The 17136-nt window shown below is 45.0% G+C and overlaps 1 protein-coding gene across 1 annotated transcript in view; it reads right to left on the reverse strand.

The window, feature by feature from the left end:
- Nucleotides 1-17136, reverse strand: part of GLS2 (glutaminase 2) — a 156598-nt gene that overhangs the window by 70209 nt on the left and 69253 nt on the right. Inside the window, exons 3-5 of the mRNA XM_075337011.1 lie at nt 14834-14955; nt 10639-10768; nt 5616-5695 (exon numbers count right to left, since the gene is read on the reverse strand). Of these exons, the coding sequence (XP_075193126.1) occupies nt 5616-5695; nt 10639-10768; nt 14834-14955 (332 nt within the window). The remainder of the gene's footprint in view (nt 1-5615; nt 5696-10638; nt 10769-14833; nt 14956-17136) is intronic.

Genomic DNA, 17136 nt, shown 5'->3' on the forward strand with positions numbered 1-17136 from the left:
GTCTGGCACCTTCTGTCTTCTTGTGATCGCCATCCTCTTTACCTGCTCCGTCTTGATGATACGTCCTATGTCATACACAGAGTCCTCCATTGCGCTACTGCGCACTTCTCTCTGCCCTGCTGCAGACAGATCAAAGTACTGTAATGCACAGGCACGGGTAAAGGTTAAAGACTGCCAGCGCATGTGATGCACCGATGGGGCCAAGGGGTTGTATTCGTCACAAGGCCGGTGATGGTGGTTGGGGATGTCACAGCGGCATTTCTCGGCTTTGTGGCACCGAGGTGTCTATAAAAGATGGGGATGGGGAGGTTGGGAGAAGTTGTCTTTCGTGACGCCACTTGTGGTATGCGGCTATAAAGGGAGCCGCCGCTGCAGGAAGGTTGCTCACTTCTGGGGCTGATGGTGTGATGCAGCTCGGGTGTTTCAGCTCTCCACAGGTAGAGTTCGCGCCAGGGAGGATGAGGAGGGTGGTAGTTTCTAGCGCCGGAGCGTAGGGGCGCCGGTGGGGGCAATGGAAGGGACGACACAGGGTCTGCGGTTCAAGTTCTTTACTCACTGTCAGATTATCACCCTTGGAGTGCCGGTTTTCACCAAAATGGGCTCCAGCCGATCCCGGATAATTCGGAAGCCAGTACTGGTGTTGTGGATGGTGGGCCATTCCTCCTTGCGCGGTTTGTAATGGGTCCTCGTGGCCTGTAGCTACACAGGGTTCCCTCTCTGTGGTTTTTATGTACCGTCCCGTCTAGCAGGCAGTGCAAGTCCTTTTGTGGGGCTGGACCATGGTCTCAACACCAGCACTATGTGCTGCTGTCCCCCGGGCACTTGAGGTGGGCGAAGGAAATTTGAAATCTCCTCACCCGGCAGAATTATTTAAAGGACTTGATGTTCCCCTTAATCTAGGTCTCTGCACCCAGTCTGCGCTGGTCCTGGGGGAACTGACTCTGTATCCCCCCTCAGCGACCGTGTTCTCCTGTGTTAGACCAGATCCACCGGTGTTGCGGTTCTTCTGTCTGCAACTGCACTCCCCCCAGCCTGTCTGTGTCACAGGCCGGCTCTCAACTAACTCCTCTCTCTCCTGACTTCCCCCGGACATCACCCCTCCCCCTCCTGGGTCCCTAGACTAGTGGGTGGGAAGGCCCTTACCATTAGGCAGCCATCCATGTGACCCGTCCTTAGCCTGGTCCCCAGTTGGAAAAGAGCAATGGTGTGTATGTGTGGATGAGTGGTGTGGAACCAGCACTGACCTCCTCCGAACCCGGGATGAATACTGCAAGTCAGGTGCAGTATCCTGTGGCGCCTGAAGCCTCAGGGGCGCCACACATGCGCACTACAATACATTGATCTGCCCTCAGCAGGGCAGAGAGAAGTGCACAGGAGCACAATGGAGGACTCTGTGTGGATGATGTTGATCACAAGAATAGAGAAGGTGCCAAGTCAAGATCAGCTATGGCCATTTGGACCACTCCGCAGGTGAGAATAATAAAAGCTGTTTTTTTACGTTATACAGAGCGTTCCGGGCTCTTATATACAGCATTCTAAAATACTATATATAAGGGCTTACTGGTGGTGGCCGCAGCTTATAGGGGACAAATCTGGTAACGGGTTCCCTTTAAGGGGTGAATGATCCTGCAGGACAGCTGCTGTTTCACCTAGAAAACATCAGATGCATGATATTGTCTTCTCGCTACTAAAGGTGCTGATGTAGCATCACTTAAAAGAACAATTTGGACAAAATCATTGCAGACTTAATCGGCGTGTGGAAAAAAACAGCGACATGCACTAGTTTCTTTCGTGTCAGATGATACGTGCCCATTCAAATCTATGGGTCCGCAAGAAAAAAAAAAGGGGATACCATACGTAGCCACCATATAGCATCCAATATTTACAGATACATTGCAGTTCTTTAACATTGGAAGCTTGTGAAGTTTTTATAACCGCTAGTGTATAAAAACGGATGGACAAACCGGTGACAAATAAGAAAAAAATCATCTGATCTTTCTCGATGAAACATATTTTTTATATACGCTCATGTGAACAGACCCAAATACATTTACACACAAATACTTGTTAAGCCCATCATCATACGTGTAAGGTCAAAGGGAAAGGACAATAGTCACTTCACTTCAGGGGATAACAGTTTTACCTGAAAACCACGCAGCCCTTAGGATCAACCAAGTGGTTTTGGAGCATAATCAACTATTCCCTGGCAAAATCAAGTGATTGCTTGTTAAACAAAAATTAAGTACACCTTTTTGGCCTCATCATGTCTGCAGCAAGTCTGTGACCCGGCCACTCCATGTGTTCTTACCCTAAAGGGTGCTTTACATGCTGCCACATCGCTAACGATATATCGTCAGGGTCACGGTGTTTGTGATGCACATCCGGCGTCGTTAGGGACATCGCAGCGTGTGACAGCTAGGAGCGACGATCAACGATCGCAAAAACGTCAAAAATTGTTGATCGTTGACACATCGCTCCTTTTCATAATATTGTTGGTGGTGCATGCCGCTGGTTGTTCGTCGTTCCTGCGGCATCACACATCTCTACGTATGTGTGACACCGCAGGAACGACGAACATCTCCTTACCTGTGTCCACCGGCAATGAGGAAGGAAGGAGGTGGGCGGGATGTTCGTCCCGCTCATCTCCGCCCCTCCGCTTCTATTGTACGGCCGCTTAGGGACGTCACTGTGACGCCGCACGAACCGCCTCCTTAGAAAGGAGGCAGTTCGCCGGCCACAGCGATGTCGCAGGGAAGGCAAGTCCGTGTGACGGGTGTAAGCGATGTTGTGCGCCATGGGCAGCGATTTGCCCATGACGCACAACTGACGGGGGCTGGTACGCTCGATAGCGATATCGATATCGCAGCGTTTAAAGTGCCCTTAAGGGCAGAGCACTGGTATATGGTAGATTTAGTGCTGCTCAGTTATCATAGGCCTACACTTTGATCAGGCAACATTGGGATCTCAATTTCACATTGTAACCAAATCTAATGATCAATGTGGTCACAATATGACACATGACAGTCACCAGAAATGCAAAGCCTGAAATTGGATACCAACACAGCATTTTAGAAAAAATGAACGTTTTTATTCTCTATTTAAGGCACTCCTGTTTTGTGAATATTTTGTGCAGCCGAACGTTAGTTTGAAGTCTACAATTTAAACCACAATATATACAATGCTTTTTTTGTTTGTGGTGTTTTTCTAAACTTTGTTGAGTCAAAAGGTGTTTTTTTTATTGAAACCACAGCCTGCAGTTCTTCTGACATTTTCTCTGTAAGGCTCTCTATATTACAAAAAAGGTGTTTTCACAAGCAATTAAAGATGCTAAATTTGTGTGAAGCAGGGTGTTTTCACTGGGCACTTACTGTGCAGAACAGTCAAAAACCATGTGGTAAGACTTGACATTTCCAGGAGGGATTTTCCGGTCGTTGATTCCTATATTATTCCCAATTACCCTTACCCGGTATCAATAATACACGGACACTGCTTGCGACTTGGTAAAATATGGCCACAGCAGCCCTTTATTGCCTATTGTTTACACACTAACACAAGGGGGCGCCGTCCAACGGGCGTCCCCAACATTTAGCAATAGGTAATACCATAATAATAATAATAATAATAATAATAATACAGTACGTAATACAATACGTAACCCTGGGTAGGCCCGGTCCAGAAACCACCTTCCACCACCAAAACATGATCCCTGGCCGTAACACACACCCGGCCGGAGATGAGGTATGAATCACCTACGGATCAATACCCCCCACCTTGCAGGACCCATGCCTGCAAGATCCTTGTAACCGGAGCCACTATATCCTACAAGTGACTCTCCAATCAAACAACATTATCCGTTAAACCGCCTCTGGACCAGACCTACCCCCGCCATAAGTCCGGTCCAGAAGCCATACTCCACCACCAGAACACAATCCCTGGCCGCAACACACCGACCCAGAGATACGAGGCATTAATCACCTACGGATCAATACCCCAACCTTGCAGGACCCCATGCCTGCAAGATCCCTGTAACCAAAGCCACTGTATTCCGCAAGTGACCCTTCAAATCACACAACCGTCAGAAACACGATCCCTGGCCGCAACACACCGACCCAGAGATGGGGGCATTAATCACCTACGGATTAAACCCCCCCCCAAGAAGCATCAAGTATCAACCGTGTCTCAAACCCTTACATTCCTCTTTACCTCCAACTCAATATTATCCCCGGCTGCAACCTCCAGTCCAGAGATATGAGGCATCAATCACCTACGGATCAATCCCCCATGTGCATGACAGTAACTGTGACCTCAAAAACCTTAAAGCCCGTTAGCGACTTTAATCCGACAACATCCCTGGCTGCAACTAGCCCAGAGATAAGAGGTATTAATCACCTACGGTTCAAAACCCCTATGCCTTGCAGAACCACGTGCTTGCACTGCACTTGGATCCAGAACCATGACCCCAACCAGTGACTCCTCCTGCGATTACCATTTCACCAAAATGGATCACTGACCATAACAATGGTCTCATATTTAAATGAGGTAAAAGTCACCAAAGGAGTAATATCCTTACCCAAACCAAAAACTCCCGTACTTTTAATTACCTATCACCTGGGGCACTATAGCCACCTGTGACTCCCTGGCAACCATCAACTCCTTAATATATAATCCTTGGCAACAACCCTGACCCATATATAAGGCATATAAGGCATTGATCACCAACGGAGCAATACCTCCTCCCTGCAGACAACCTTGTACCTGCAGGTCACCAGTAACCGGAGCCACTGTACCTTCCCCAGTGGCTCTCCATCCAAACACCAGTAACAATTAATTAGAGCTCCTCTGGACCAGACCTACCCCCGCTGCTGTGACAAAGGACATAATCCCCATTATTTATGCTGATCATACACATATACATCATACACATCATATACATATACATATATTCCCACATTACCCCACTTACAAGAATCCCAAATGACAATATACATCACAATCCACAAAGAAATCTCCTTTCTTTCGTTTTTGTTTTTTTTTTTTTTGTTTTACTTTATAAACGACACTTTCTCCAATCCTTTCTTTTCTCTTTTTTTTTTTTTTTTTTTTGTTGTAATGGCTCTTAAAATTGAATAATTATCCATGCATATAAACACACCAATAATAACAATACACAATAGAAGGGAGGGTGGGTGGGAAGCTGTCATCCAGGAAGTGCAAAAGGAGGTAATTGACTCCCACCTCCTATTATATACACCATGAAGCTCCCTCCTTTCCTTCCACCACACTCCACCCCCTAACCAATCACCTTCTTTTCCTCATTCCTAAACGAACCAACACTGTTTAACCCCATCAACTCCCTACCCTCCGGGCTGTCATGTCGCCCCTACACCCTATGGGTTCCATGGCTTTCTGTGCGCAGGTTAAATTACTCCAGCTTCACAATGCAGATGAAGACAAGTGGTTTGAACAGGTGCTATACTTACGGTACTTTTATCGTGTTCTACCTGCAATCACAAGCCAAAATGCAGGTCTTCAAGCAGAATAGTCAAATGTCAGTGTTTAAAGAAATTCTCTATCCATTGCTAATATTAATCTCCGTTCAGCTGTTAGGCTCTTACCTCTGGCCGTCCACTGTGCAGAGGGATACACCCCAGAGGTTAGGGTTCACTTTGGCAAGTTGTGGAATATAGTTTGCCACCTAAAAATAATTTTGAAATAAAAAAAAAGGTTCAACAATATCTTAGTAGTGGTGATAACTGCATTGTACATGTACAACTTTTTTTTGTTCCTGCTGTTAGTATTCATTGTACTAGCTTTCCTGCTGGGTTTTCATCTATTCCTCTTTAGGGCCCAGGGGAGCTAAACTTCCATCCAGCTGCTGATTCCCCTTGTGTTTAAATACTCCCATTTTCCCTGGACTTGTGCTGGTGATATTATCCAGTTAATTCAAGCTCTGGTTACAAGTAGGTGGCTTGCTCTTGTAGCATTCATGGGGCAAGGGGTTAACCGTTTACTCGTCGTCGGGCCTGTTGATGGCGGATCCGGGGATGTCACGGGTGGCCATGCCCAGCTTCGTGGCCCCGAGGCATACAATAAAACAAAGGGAAGATGATGGTGGATGATTTGTCTCGTGACACCACTTGTGGTACACGGGCAGGGATTAGCCGCCGCTGCGGGTGATGTCTTTTGGGGCTGATGGTGTCGCAGCAAGGATGGTCCTGCTCCCCACAGGTGGAGCTGGCTCCAGGGAGGATGATGAGGGTTGTAGTGATGGCTGGCGCCGAAGCGCGGGGCGCCGGTAATGATAGACTGAGGCAGCAGGTGTGGGTCAAGATCTATTTACTCACAGTTCTGGTGCTGCACCCAGGTTACTGGTCTCTGCCGTGATGGGCTCCAGTCGATCCCAGGTAAGTTCAAGGTCAACGCCAGTGCTGTGAACTGAGAGACCCTCCTACTTGTGCTTGGTGTTGGATCCCCATGGCCTGAAGCTACTTGGGGACCCCGATTCTTGTAACTCAGCTACCATCTCGGATGCAGGGGACGTGGGTCCGTTGTGGGGCCTGACCGTAATACCGACCCCGGACCTTATGTGCCACTGTGCTTCGGGAATTAGTGGTGGCAAGAGGCACGTACAGTCCCCCTGTCCTGCAGATTCTGGTAGTCCAACATGGAGTATGTTCCACCCTAGGGCTCTGCATTCTGCTCAGCGAGGGAGCAATGAAGCTCTCCCCTCAGCAACCGTGTTTCTCCTCTGTCTCTCCAGCTCACCCCGGTCGTCTCCTGCCTCTTCCAGTTGCGCTGGTCCTAGCTGGAGAAGCCCTTAAGCACTCTCTCCAGCAACCATGTTGTTCTGTGTCCCAGACTATTCTGAAGTAATTTTTCTGTGTGTTCTGTAACTTCCCCAGTGCTGCCCCACCTCCCAGGCCGTTGCCCCGGTAACCGTGAATTTCCCAGGCTGGCTGACTTCCTGAGTTGTGTAAATGACTGGCTCACTAACTGGGTGTTTGTGTGAATGTTTTATAAGTGCTAAACACCAGCGATTAAGCTCTTCATTACCCGGGATAAGTACTGCACCTTTAATGAGATGCACTACCTTGTGGCGACTGAAGCCTCAGGGGCGTCACACTCTCATCTGTAGTATCGTTGCTGAAGCTTTGCTGAACTTCTGCTTGAGTCATCTGTAGATAAGTAGTTCATGCATTTCCCCCCCGTATGTCCTTCTTGTGTCTTCCTTTAGCATTTAGTGGGGTTGATGAAGAGCTTATCCCACCCCTTCCCTATTTAGGGTCCAGCTCTAGGGATACCTAGGGTCAGGTATCCGGCTCAGTGCAGAACCTATCTAGAGTGGTGAGGGACCCCAGGGACCAGCAGTAGGTTTGGTCTGTGGGTCACCATATCCCCCTTCCCTGGACACAGGGGTCCCCTTCCCTTACTTTTTGCTGCTCGCTTGGTACTTCCCTGTACCTAGTGTTATAATAATGTGCCCCACATTGTCCTCTATACAGAATAAAGGGCCTCACATAGTCTTCCGTACAGAATTATGGGCCCTACATACAGAATTATGGGCCCAAACAGTCCTCCATATAGAATTATGGGCCCTGCATAGTCCTCCATACAGTAGGGGGACAGACTCACAAATGGCACATACAGGCACAAGAGAGGGTTATGATAGAAAATGTCAAAATGTTGTGACCAAGACTGAGTGTGTGCAGAGCTAGTCAAACAGAGATTGTTGCCGAGTGAAGGAAGTGCTGCTGAAGAGAAGTGCAAGCAGACAGTAAACCATTATAGCAAATACCAACTGTTTACCTCTGATCACATTAACCCGTTGCCTCATGTGAGACTGTTGAAATCATAAACCTAGTTGCCTCATGTAAGACTGGATACCTTTTAAGATTGCTGCCTCCTTGTGAGTAATATATTTTTCAAATGACATTTCTATATGCATGCAGATTTCTGCCATTCCTAAGTAGAGAACCACTCTGGTGCCAAGGGCCATTACATACCATTCTACTTAATAGTGTATACTATCCTACAACGTACTTTATAAGGGGGAGGGGAGGTGTTGAGCCTCACAATCAAACTATATTACCCCTATTACATGTATAGTACATTTTTCTTGCTTTCCATAATAGTAACTGTACATGAGATGTGTTCATTAGTTGGATATTATACAGCAGTATTTACAGTGGGATCTGCCAATAGTACAATGTGTAAACACTTACATTTCAGGGATTAATACAGACATTTAATGAGTATTCCTCATTATGCTAGCTAGATAATGACCAAATCCATAAAAACAAACAACCTCTTAAGATATGAGAAATGTACATTATTTTTGTTCATATTTTAATCAATGAAGGCATGTAATCTTATCAGCTGATAACCTTGTTTGGCACCATGTAATCCATAAGTAAATGTTTTCTCTTTAATTGTAGGAGATAGCAATAGAGTCCTAAATACTTGTGACCATGAACATTTCTGAGTTTATCAGTCTGGAAAAATACAGTGAATATTCCCTAATCCAGCAATAAGGCATGCCAAATTAAAAAATATTCTGGATTAATGGAACGTCATGGAAAGTTACTCATGTACGTGTAGAGAAAACTACCAATATGGCAGCAATAATTAAAATATGTGTGTGTGTGGGGGGGGGGTTATCAAGAGATTGTTAGGGTGCATTTATTCTGGCCGATAATCGGGAATGCTCATTTCCCGATTAATGGTTCATCTAAACTGGACGTTGATCACCTGACAAACAAACAAAACAATTGTCAGGTGAAATTAATTTTAAGCCTGCTTAAAAATCGTTTTCAACATGGGTAAACAGGACTTGTGCTGCCGAGAACAATAACATTCTTTGTGCACTGACCGATCATATTCACTTCAGCCTGGGTAAACAGGACTAGAGATGAGCGATCCTTTCAAAGTTCAATTCGCCAATCCTTACCGAGATTCCTAGTGTTCGCCAAACAGTTAGGCGAATATACCAAACCCATTGAGCTCAATGGGAGGACAAACTTATGTGTTGTAAAATGGTGTAGGGGGGCTGTAAAAGAGAGAAAATAAAGCAGGACATACCAAGTTTCTGGCGCGGCTGTAACTGGTCCCGCAGCTGTATTTCCAAGGCCGCTGATTATCCCTCATACATATTCACTGCTTTCCCCACCCACTGGTGTTTCTGATTGGGGGTGGGGTCTGACTGCAACCAGACAGGGTCTGTGACTTGTTCTAATCACAGACCCTGTCTGAGGGTTTATCGTGGTATAAAATAAATAAAATTGGCGTAGGGTCCCCCCATCTACTGCAGCCCCCAGCCGTGCGCTTATCTTGACTGTGAGCCGGCTAAAGCACTGAAATTGTCACATCTAATGGATGTGACAATCCTTGGAGGCTGCCAGCTGCTATTTTTAGGCTGGGAAGGCCCAATAAGCTTGAGTCTCCCCAGCCTGCGAATACCAGCTCTCGGGTTTTATCTTAACTGGGTATCAAAATTGGGGGGACCACAAGCCATTTTTTAAAAATTATTTATTTAAACAATTTAAAAAAACCGCATGTGGTTCCTCCAATTTTAATACACAGCCAAGATAAGCGCACAGCTGGAGGCTGCAGCCTGTAGCCATTGGCTTTATCTGTGCTGGTATCAATAGATGGTGGAACCCTACGCCAATTTTATTTATTTTATACCACGATATAGACGTGCAAACATGGTCTGTGATTCCAACCAATTACAGACGCTGGGGTGGGGTCAGCCAGAGACACCGGTGGGTGGGGAAAGTACAGCCGCGGGAGCAATTACAGCTGCGGGGAGACTCGGTAAGTATGTTGTGCTTTAACCCTTTTGCTTCCTTTTTTTTTTACAGTGATTTCCTTGGCCAATCACAGCCATGCCAATACTTGACATGGCTGTGATGGATTCGGGAGTGGGTTTTCTGCAAACGAACACTTACCGAACATTGCCAACTTTTGAGCAAAGTGTTCGGTAAGCCGAGCCGAGCTGAACGAACCGGCCAAGGCTCGTACCAAATGTCAAATTGGCAAAAACAAACTGAACAGGTTCACTCCTCTCTAAACAGGACATGCTGCCGAGAACAATAATATACTATGTGCACTGACTGATCATATTAAAAATTGTTCTGTGCATATAGAAGTGTGATCGGCCTGTCTAAACAAGGCACACGTAGCCAACCGGCTGTCAGCCAGTGTAAAACGCGCTTGGTTACTTGTCACTTGTCAGTCCCCTGATTCTGGTTTATGGATGCTGGATTAAAGGAGTTTTACTGACAGAGATCGTTTAATGTACACACATAATTTAACATCACATCATGTAGATTAGTTGTATTTTCACTGCAGCATTCAATTATATAATCTTTACTTTAAATCTAGAAATATTATAATATGCCTGCCAATAGTTTAAACATTATGTCTAATTTTTAAGGTCTTTCAAAGTCTGTAACAACATTAAAAGAATGTTTATATATACATATATATATATATATATATATATATATATATATATATATATATATATATATATATATATATATATATATATATATATATATATATTCTAATATATTGTAGATTTGCCATTGTATAACATCATACTTCATACCTTTTAAAAATATAAGATGTGCTCACCTCCCCTTCCTTTATACTGCGGGAATTCTCATACAGCCGGTTTATATTTAATGTGAACTGCTCAAAATCTGGAATCACACACTTCTTGCACACAATCTGAGTCAGGAGAACGATGGTACTCTGAACACACCTGGAAGAAACATTCTAGAATTATGAACATGTACCTGTAAGGCTAGTTTCACATTAATACAGTGCACTCAACTAAACATTATATTGCAGCCGTTTGGATGATTGAGTTGTTCCTACTGCTAAAACCTAAGGGCTCCCATACACATTAAACTAAAGTCATTAAATCGGCTGAATTTTGCAAGACCAGACGGCCATCTGATGTATATATAAGGGGCTCCTGACTCTCCCCTAGTAAATGATGTTGGAGAAGAGAATGATATGGATGTGTAAATTGGACCTGTCACTTGGGTTAAAAGGAACCTGTCAGGTTCCCTAGGCCCTCCAACCCAGCAGCATTCTTGTCTGTATGCCCAAATTCCCTGCCTAACCAGCCTCATATAATACTATTCACTAATATGAAGGTTTAAAAAAAAAACCGTTGTGTAAACCTCACTTTCCCTATGCTAATTAAGACCTTCACTAGTCGCAGGGGCGTTAGTTCCCTACACTAGTCGGCCCTCTGTCCATGTTATCACGCACCTGTGGGTGTGATAACATGATTTCCACAAGCCAGCGTCACCGCGACCTAATGGAAATCTCACGCATGCTCATGGCTCATTTCAGCTGCATCAGTGTGCCTCAGAAGCATAGTGGACTCTTCATGGCTTAATTAGGTGCACTGTACATGACCGTAAGTTCAGAAGACTGCTCATGTACATGTCGTCTGACTTTCTGGTCATGCACATAGCACCTAATGAAGCTGGGAAGTGTCCATTTCTCAGCGCAGAAGCCGCCGCTGACAGGTGGGCGGGAGGACGAGCGGGGACGCGCGCATAGTAAAGAGCCGGTCCACATGATCACCCCTGGCAATTACAGCCTGGAGTGATCATGTGCGGCTGTATTCACTGCCCCCCGCACATCATTATCAGCGCGGGGTGCAGTGAATCAGTACACTCACCCGTCCCCGTGTGTGGAGCCGTTCCCCCGCAGCACGCGATGTCTTCCTGTCTGTGCCGGTCAGCTGATCTGTGCTGATCAGCTGATCGGCACAGACAGGAAGACATCGCGTGCTGCAGGGGAACGGCTCCACACACGCAGGTCAGCGGCGCAGAGAGGAAGATGATCGGTGCTGGAGGGAGTGAGGAAAAGGTGAGTATAAACGTTTGTTTTTTTTTCTCTGTGCTATAGGATACAGGCCATATACCAGGATGGTATATGAGCACGATGGGGGCATATAACAGGATGGGAGTATATGAGCAGGAGGGATGGGGGGTATATGAACAGGATGGATGGGGGGTATATGAACAGGATGGAAGTATATGAACAGGATGGATGGGGGGTATATGAACAGGATGGGGGTATATGAACAGGATGGGGGTATATGAACAGGATGGGAGTATATGAGCAGGATGGATGGGGGGTATATGAACAGGATGGGGGTATATGAACAGGATGGGAGTATATGAGCAGGACGGATGGGGGGTATATGAACAGAATGGGGGGGTATATGAACAGGATGGGGGGTATATGAACAGGATGGGGGGTATATGAACAGGATGGGGGGTATATGAACAGGATGGGGGCTATATGAACAGGATGGATGGGGGCTATATGAACAGGATGGATGGGGGCTATATGAACAGGATGGATGGGGGCTATATGAACAGGATGTATGGGGGCTATATGAACAGGATGGGGGTATATGAACAGGATGGGGGTATATGAACAGGATGGGGGCTATATGAACAGGATGGATGGGGGCTATATGAACAGGATGGATGGGGGCTATATGAACAGGATGGGGGTATATGAACAGGATGGAGGTATATGAACAGGATGGGGTATATGAATAGGATGGGGGAATATGAGCAGGATGCTGGTATATAAGCAGTATGGGGGTTTATAGCAGGATCATATACAAGGCAGGAGGATCATTACCAGGATGGGGTACCTTAGTAGAGAATTTGGGGACATTACCCCCATAACAGTGTCAGCAGCAGATCCTCGCCCCATAACAGTGTGTCATGACCACATTTTTTTGCTTAAAGTTTTATTTTCCTATTTTCCTCCTCTAAAACCAGGGTGTGTCTTATAGTCCGGTGCGTCTTATAGTCCGAAAAATACGGTAGATATGAAGTGTATACAGGATATATTTACGTTGTCCAACAACACCAATCGTGTCAGTTCCCCAGACGTTCCGTTAAGGCTTTTTGTTTTGTGTTGTATCACTTCTGATATTCTGGAGCGTGAAATTTCTGCTGGACCTTCTTCAGAGGCTTCTCTGGGGCGTGCGTTTTCACCCATACCTCCCAGATACTGCTAGATCAGCTGCCGGTTGGCAGTATCAGATGCTGTCATGCTGTGATCAGCAACATTTGGGAAGGAGCAGAGAAAAGCACATGCCCCAGAGAAGCCACTGATGAAAGTCCAGCACAGATTTCACATAATGCGTTTCAGGGATTTTTACAAGGTATTTCACTCAATTTTTCAAACTAAGTTATAGGTCCACTTTAAAGAGTAATGTTGTTTTAATTTTTATACAATAAATATGAAAATAAATGACTTTGTAATATATTTTATCAGATAAGTCATTTTTTTTTTTCTTCTGGACAAGTCTTTCATTCTCACTTCATGGGTAAAATCTGTATTCAGTGAAGACAGATTTTCCCATTACTTAGATAGGAGATGGCAGTTGGTGCTTTTAAAATTCTATGAAGGAAGGGAGGGGGGATGAACTAGAGGCAGATACAGACAAGTTCTCCTGAAGTGACATTTAGGTTAGGCAACGCTCACATCAGCGGTATTTTGCCACAAAACTGAATCCGCCACAAATGCGTTTTAGCTCCATTCATTTCCTATGGAATCGCGGCAACATGTGGTCACATGCAGTTGTGTGCAAGTGACCACATCCCATCGTGACTCCATTGGATGTGAATTGAGCTGAAACGCATTTGTACCGGATCCGGCTGATGTGAGTGTAGACTTATGTGAACACGCTCCGTATTTTCAGCAGAAAATTCTGCAAATACTGGAGCATTGGCAGGAAAATGCTCTGTGAAATCTGCATGTTTGCGTGCATTTTTTATGCATATGTGTTTCCTGACCCATTTGAATATGTTCAAAAAAGCTTTGAAAACGCTGAAAGAATAGACATGATGCAGATCTGAAAATACTTCAAATCTGCAAGGAAGAAATAGGCAGCGTGTCAAAGAGAATGCAGACATTTCATTCACTTTGCTAGTACAGTAAAATGCACCAAAACACACAGGAAAACTCGGTAAAAATGCAATGTATGAACATACCCTTACAGTTTTCTATAGAACTTTATGAGCACCAACTTTCATCTGCTATTTCAGTAATGGAAAAATCTGTGACAGATTTTTCCTGTGAATTGAGAATGAATGATCAGTTAGGGATGAGAAAGAAGCAGATGTCTCTAATAAGATATATTACAAAGTTATATTTCTATAATTCATGAAAAAAAGTAATACAACAATTTCTCTTAAATTTAAACACCCTCCATCCTTTTGTTTTCCAGTGTCTGGTAACAGCTTTCTTCCCAAGTACTCATGTGTATGGGGAAGTCGGCTATCTTACAGGAAGTCTGTCAGCACAAAATGACTGTTCAAACCAAGAACAGGTGCTTGGTGTATCATGGCGGGTGGGGCCAAACAGTTCAATGCACCTTCTCAACCGCTTGTTTTCACATGAGTCCCTTTAAGCGAGTGGAAACTTGAAGCATGATGTATTTATGTATTTGATTTATTGGGCAGATTTTAGTCAATAAAAGAATTAGAAATCATATTTTTATATAAGATATATATATATATATATAGATAGAGATATATATATATATATATATATATATATATATATATTATACATACACACACACATAACAACTATCATTAATATTCATTACATCATTTGGTACAAATCATATGTCCATGGTCAGCTTCAGGCTCATCGCTACAACTCACAGTCCATTTTTCCTCTAGAATTTCTTTATATATCAAGGCCAAAACATGAAACCTATGATCTGGTTAGTTTATGTGTTGTAATTATTAAAAAGTAAAAAAAAAATTACATTCGAAAGATTTCCAAGTCCATCGATGCTCCTAACATTGACTCTTGCACCGTATGATTCAACTTGTCCATACAGTCCTTCAGCCTGGGGTCTGTTGCCAGCAATCCATTGGCTTTCAGTGTCTATAATGGTTAAAATCAAATAAAAAATGTAATGAACACTGCATTAGTCATGTTCTTATACGTTTTACATTTTGGGGGTAATTGGAACAATGATTGAATTAAATTTAGACATTAAAACAAAAGTTGACCTATGCAAAGGAATAATTTCTGTAACAATGGATATAATCAGGGGAGAATGATCAAAGCTAACAGTAAAGGCCCCGTCACACACAGATAAATCTTTGGCAGATCTGTGGTTGCAGTGAAATCATGGACATATTGTTCCATTTGTACACAGCCACAAACCTGGCACTGATTGTCCACAATTTCACTGCAACCACAGATCTGCCACAGATTTATCTCTGTGTGTGACAGGGCCTTTAGACTATCTTTGTTGCCAATTTGCCAATAGCAACAAATTCCTACAAAACTCATTTTTCCAAAGCAGTTTTAGAAATGAAAGCTGCAGTGTAATTGGTTGCTAAGGGCAACAAGGATAGTCTAAAGGGGGCTTTACACGCTGCGATATCGCTAATGATTTATCGTCGGGGTCACGTCGTTAGTGACGCACATCCGGCATCCTTAGCGACATCGCATCGTGTGACACGTACAAGCGATCTTAAACGATCTCAAAACAGGCAAAAATCGTTGGTTTTGGAGAGGTCGTCCTAAAACCAAATATCGTTGCCTGTTTATTAGCTATGTTGTTCCTCGTTCCTGCGGCATCACACATCGCTATGTGTGACACCTCAGGAGCGACAAACATCTCCTTACCTCCGTCCACCGGTAATGAGGAAGGAAGGAGGTGGGCGGCATGTTACGGCCGCTCATCTCCACCCCTCCTCTGCTATTGGACGGCTGCCGTGTGACGTCACTGTGATGCCGCAGGACCCGCCCCCTTAGAAAGGAGGCGGATCGGCGGCCAGAGCGACGTCGCTGACCAGGTATGTGTGTGTGACGCTGCCGTAGCGATAATGTTCGCTACGGCAGCGATCACATAATTTCGCACGTACGACGGGGCCGGGTGCTATCGCGCTCGACATCGCTAGCCGATGCTAGCGATGTCGCAGCGTTTAAAGCCCGCTTAACTGTTAGACAGCTTTGACCAATCTGCTCCATTGTTTTTAATAAAGATGAGTAATGAGCAACAACCAAAATTGTCTTACAGGGCTATTGCCTGGTACTGTCCTCTTATCTCTTATTCTTTCACATGTGTCACCCCTCCCCCACCCTCCTGCGCCATTTATACTGGAAATCCTCAGTGTTAAGATTAAAAAGTTCAATCAATATATATTAGATCAATTATTAGTTTGATCATGTGCTGATCGGCTGACCGTCAGTTGTTCTTCATTCCTGCATCCCTGTGTAACATAGCATGGGGTGGTAGTCATGGCTGAGATAATCATCTACCGCACACTACATGAAAATGGAGGTCTTGGTTGGGCGTGTGGTGTTGCACTCCGGAGGCGATAAGTCTTTGCAGGCCGCATGTTGCCGATAGGTTTTGGCCGGCCAGGAGCAGATGGCTCACAGTTCATTGAGGAAGTCCACAAGTTCATAAAAAAACCCCATAGTTTTACTGAACATAAATGTTACTCCCAAGGGCGTTATATCCCCCGACTAACCGCCCTCTTAGCATGTTAGCACACCCACAGGGGCATACTAACATGCTATTTAATTCAGCATCAGCAGCGGTGATGCGCATACCTGTGTTTGCTGTCACCGCGCTTCTGAATGCACTTCCGGTCATTTACAGCATTCAGAAGAGCGTTGACAGCGAACAAAGGTATGCATGTCACCGTTGGTGACGCTGCATTGAATAGCATGTTAGCACCCCCTGTCATATAACGCTCATCTGCCACATCCCGGCACGCTACATGAAAATAGAAGTCCTGGCTGAGTGTGTGGTGTTGCACTTTGGAGGTACCAGATGGCACACAGCTCATTGAGGGAGACCACAAGTTCACAAAAAACAGTTCTCCTGAACATAAACGTTGCCCCCTCTCTTCAGGGCACCCACATCATGCGACTCTGCTGCTCCTCAGACCTGAGGTCTGTCTCTGTCACAGGCTGGGCCCTAACTGATGTTTCCCCAGAAACTGTTTCTTTCCCTCAGCAGTAGCTCCTCCCCTAGAGTCTAATCCCAACTGTCTGTTGCCGGGCAGATTTAACCTTTCACCTGCAGACCGATCAAATGTAAAA

The sequence above is a fragment of the Anomaloglossus baeobatrachus genome, chromosome 2 (assembly GCF_048569485.1).
Source record: "Anomaloglossus baeobatrachus isolate aAnoBae1 chromosome 2, aAnoBae1.hap1, whole genome shotgun sequence".
Lineage (NCBI taxonomy): Eukaryota > Metazoa > Chordata > Amphibia > Anura > Aromobatidae > Anomaloglossus > Anomaloglossus baeobatrachus.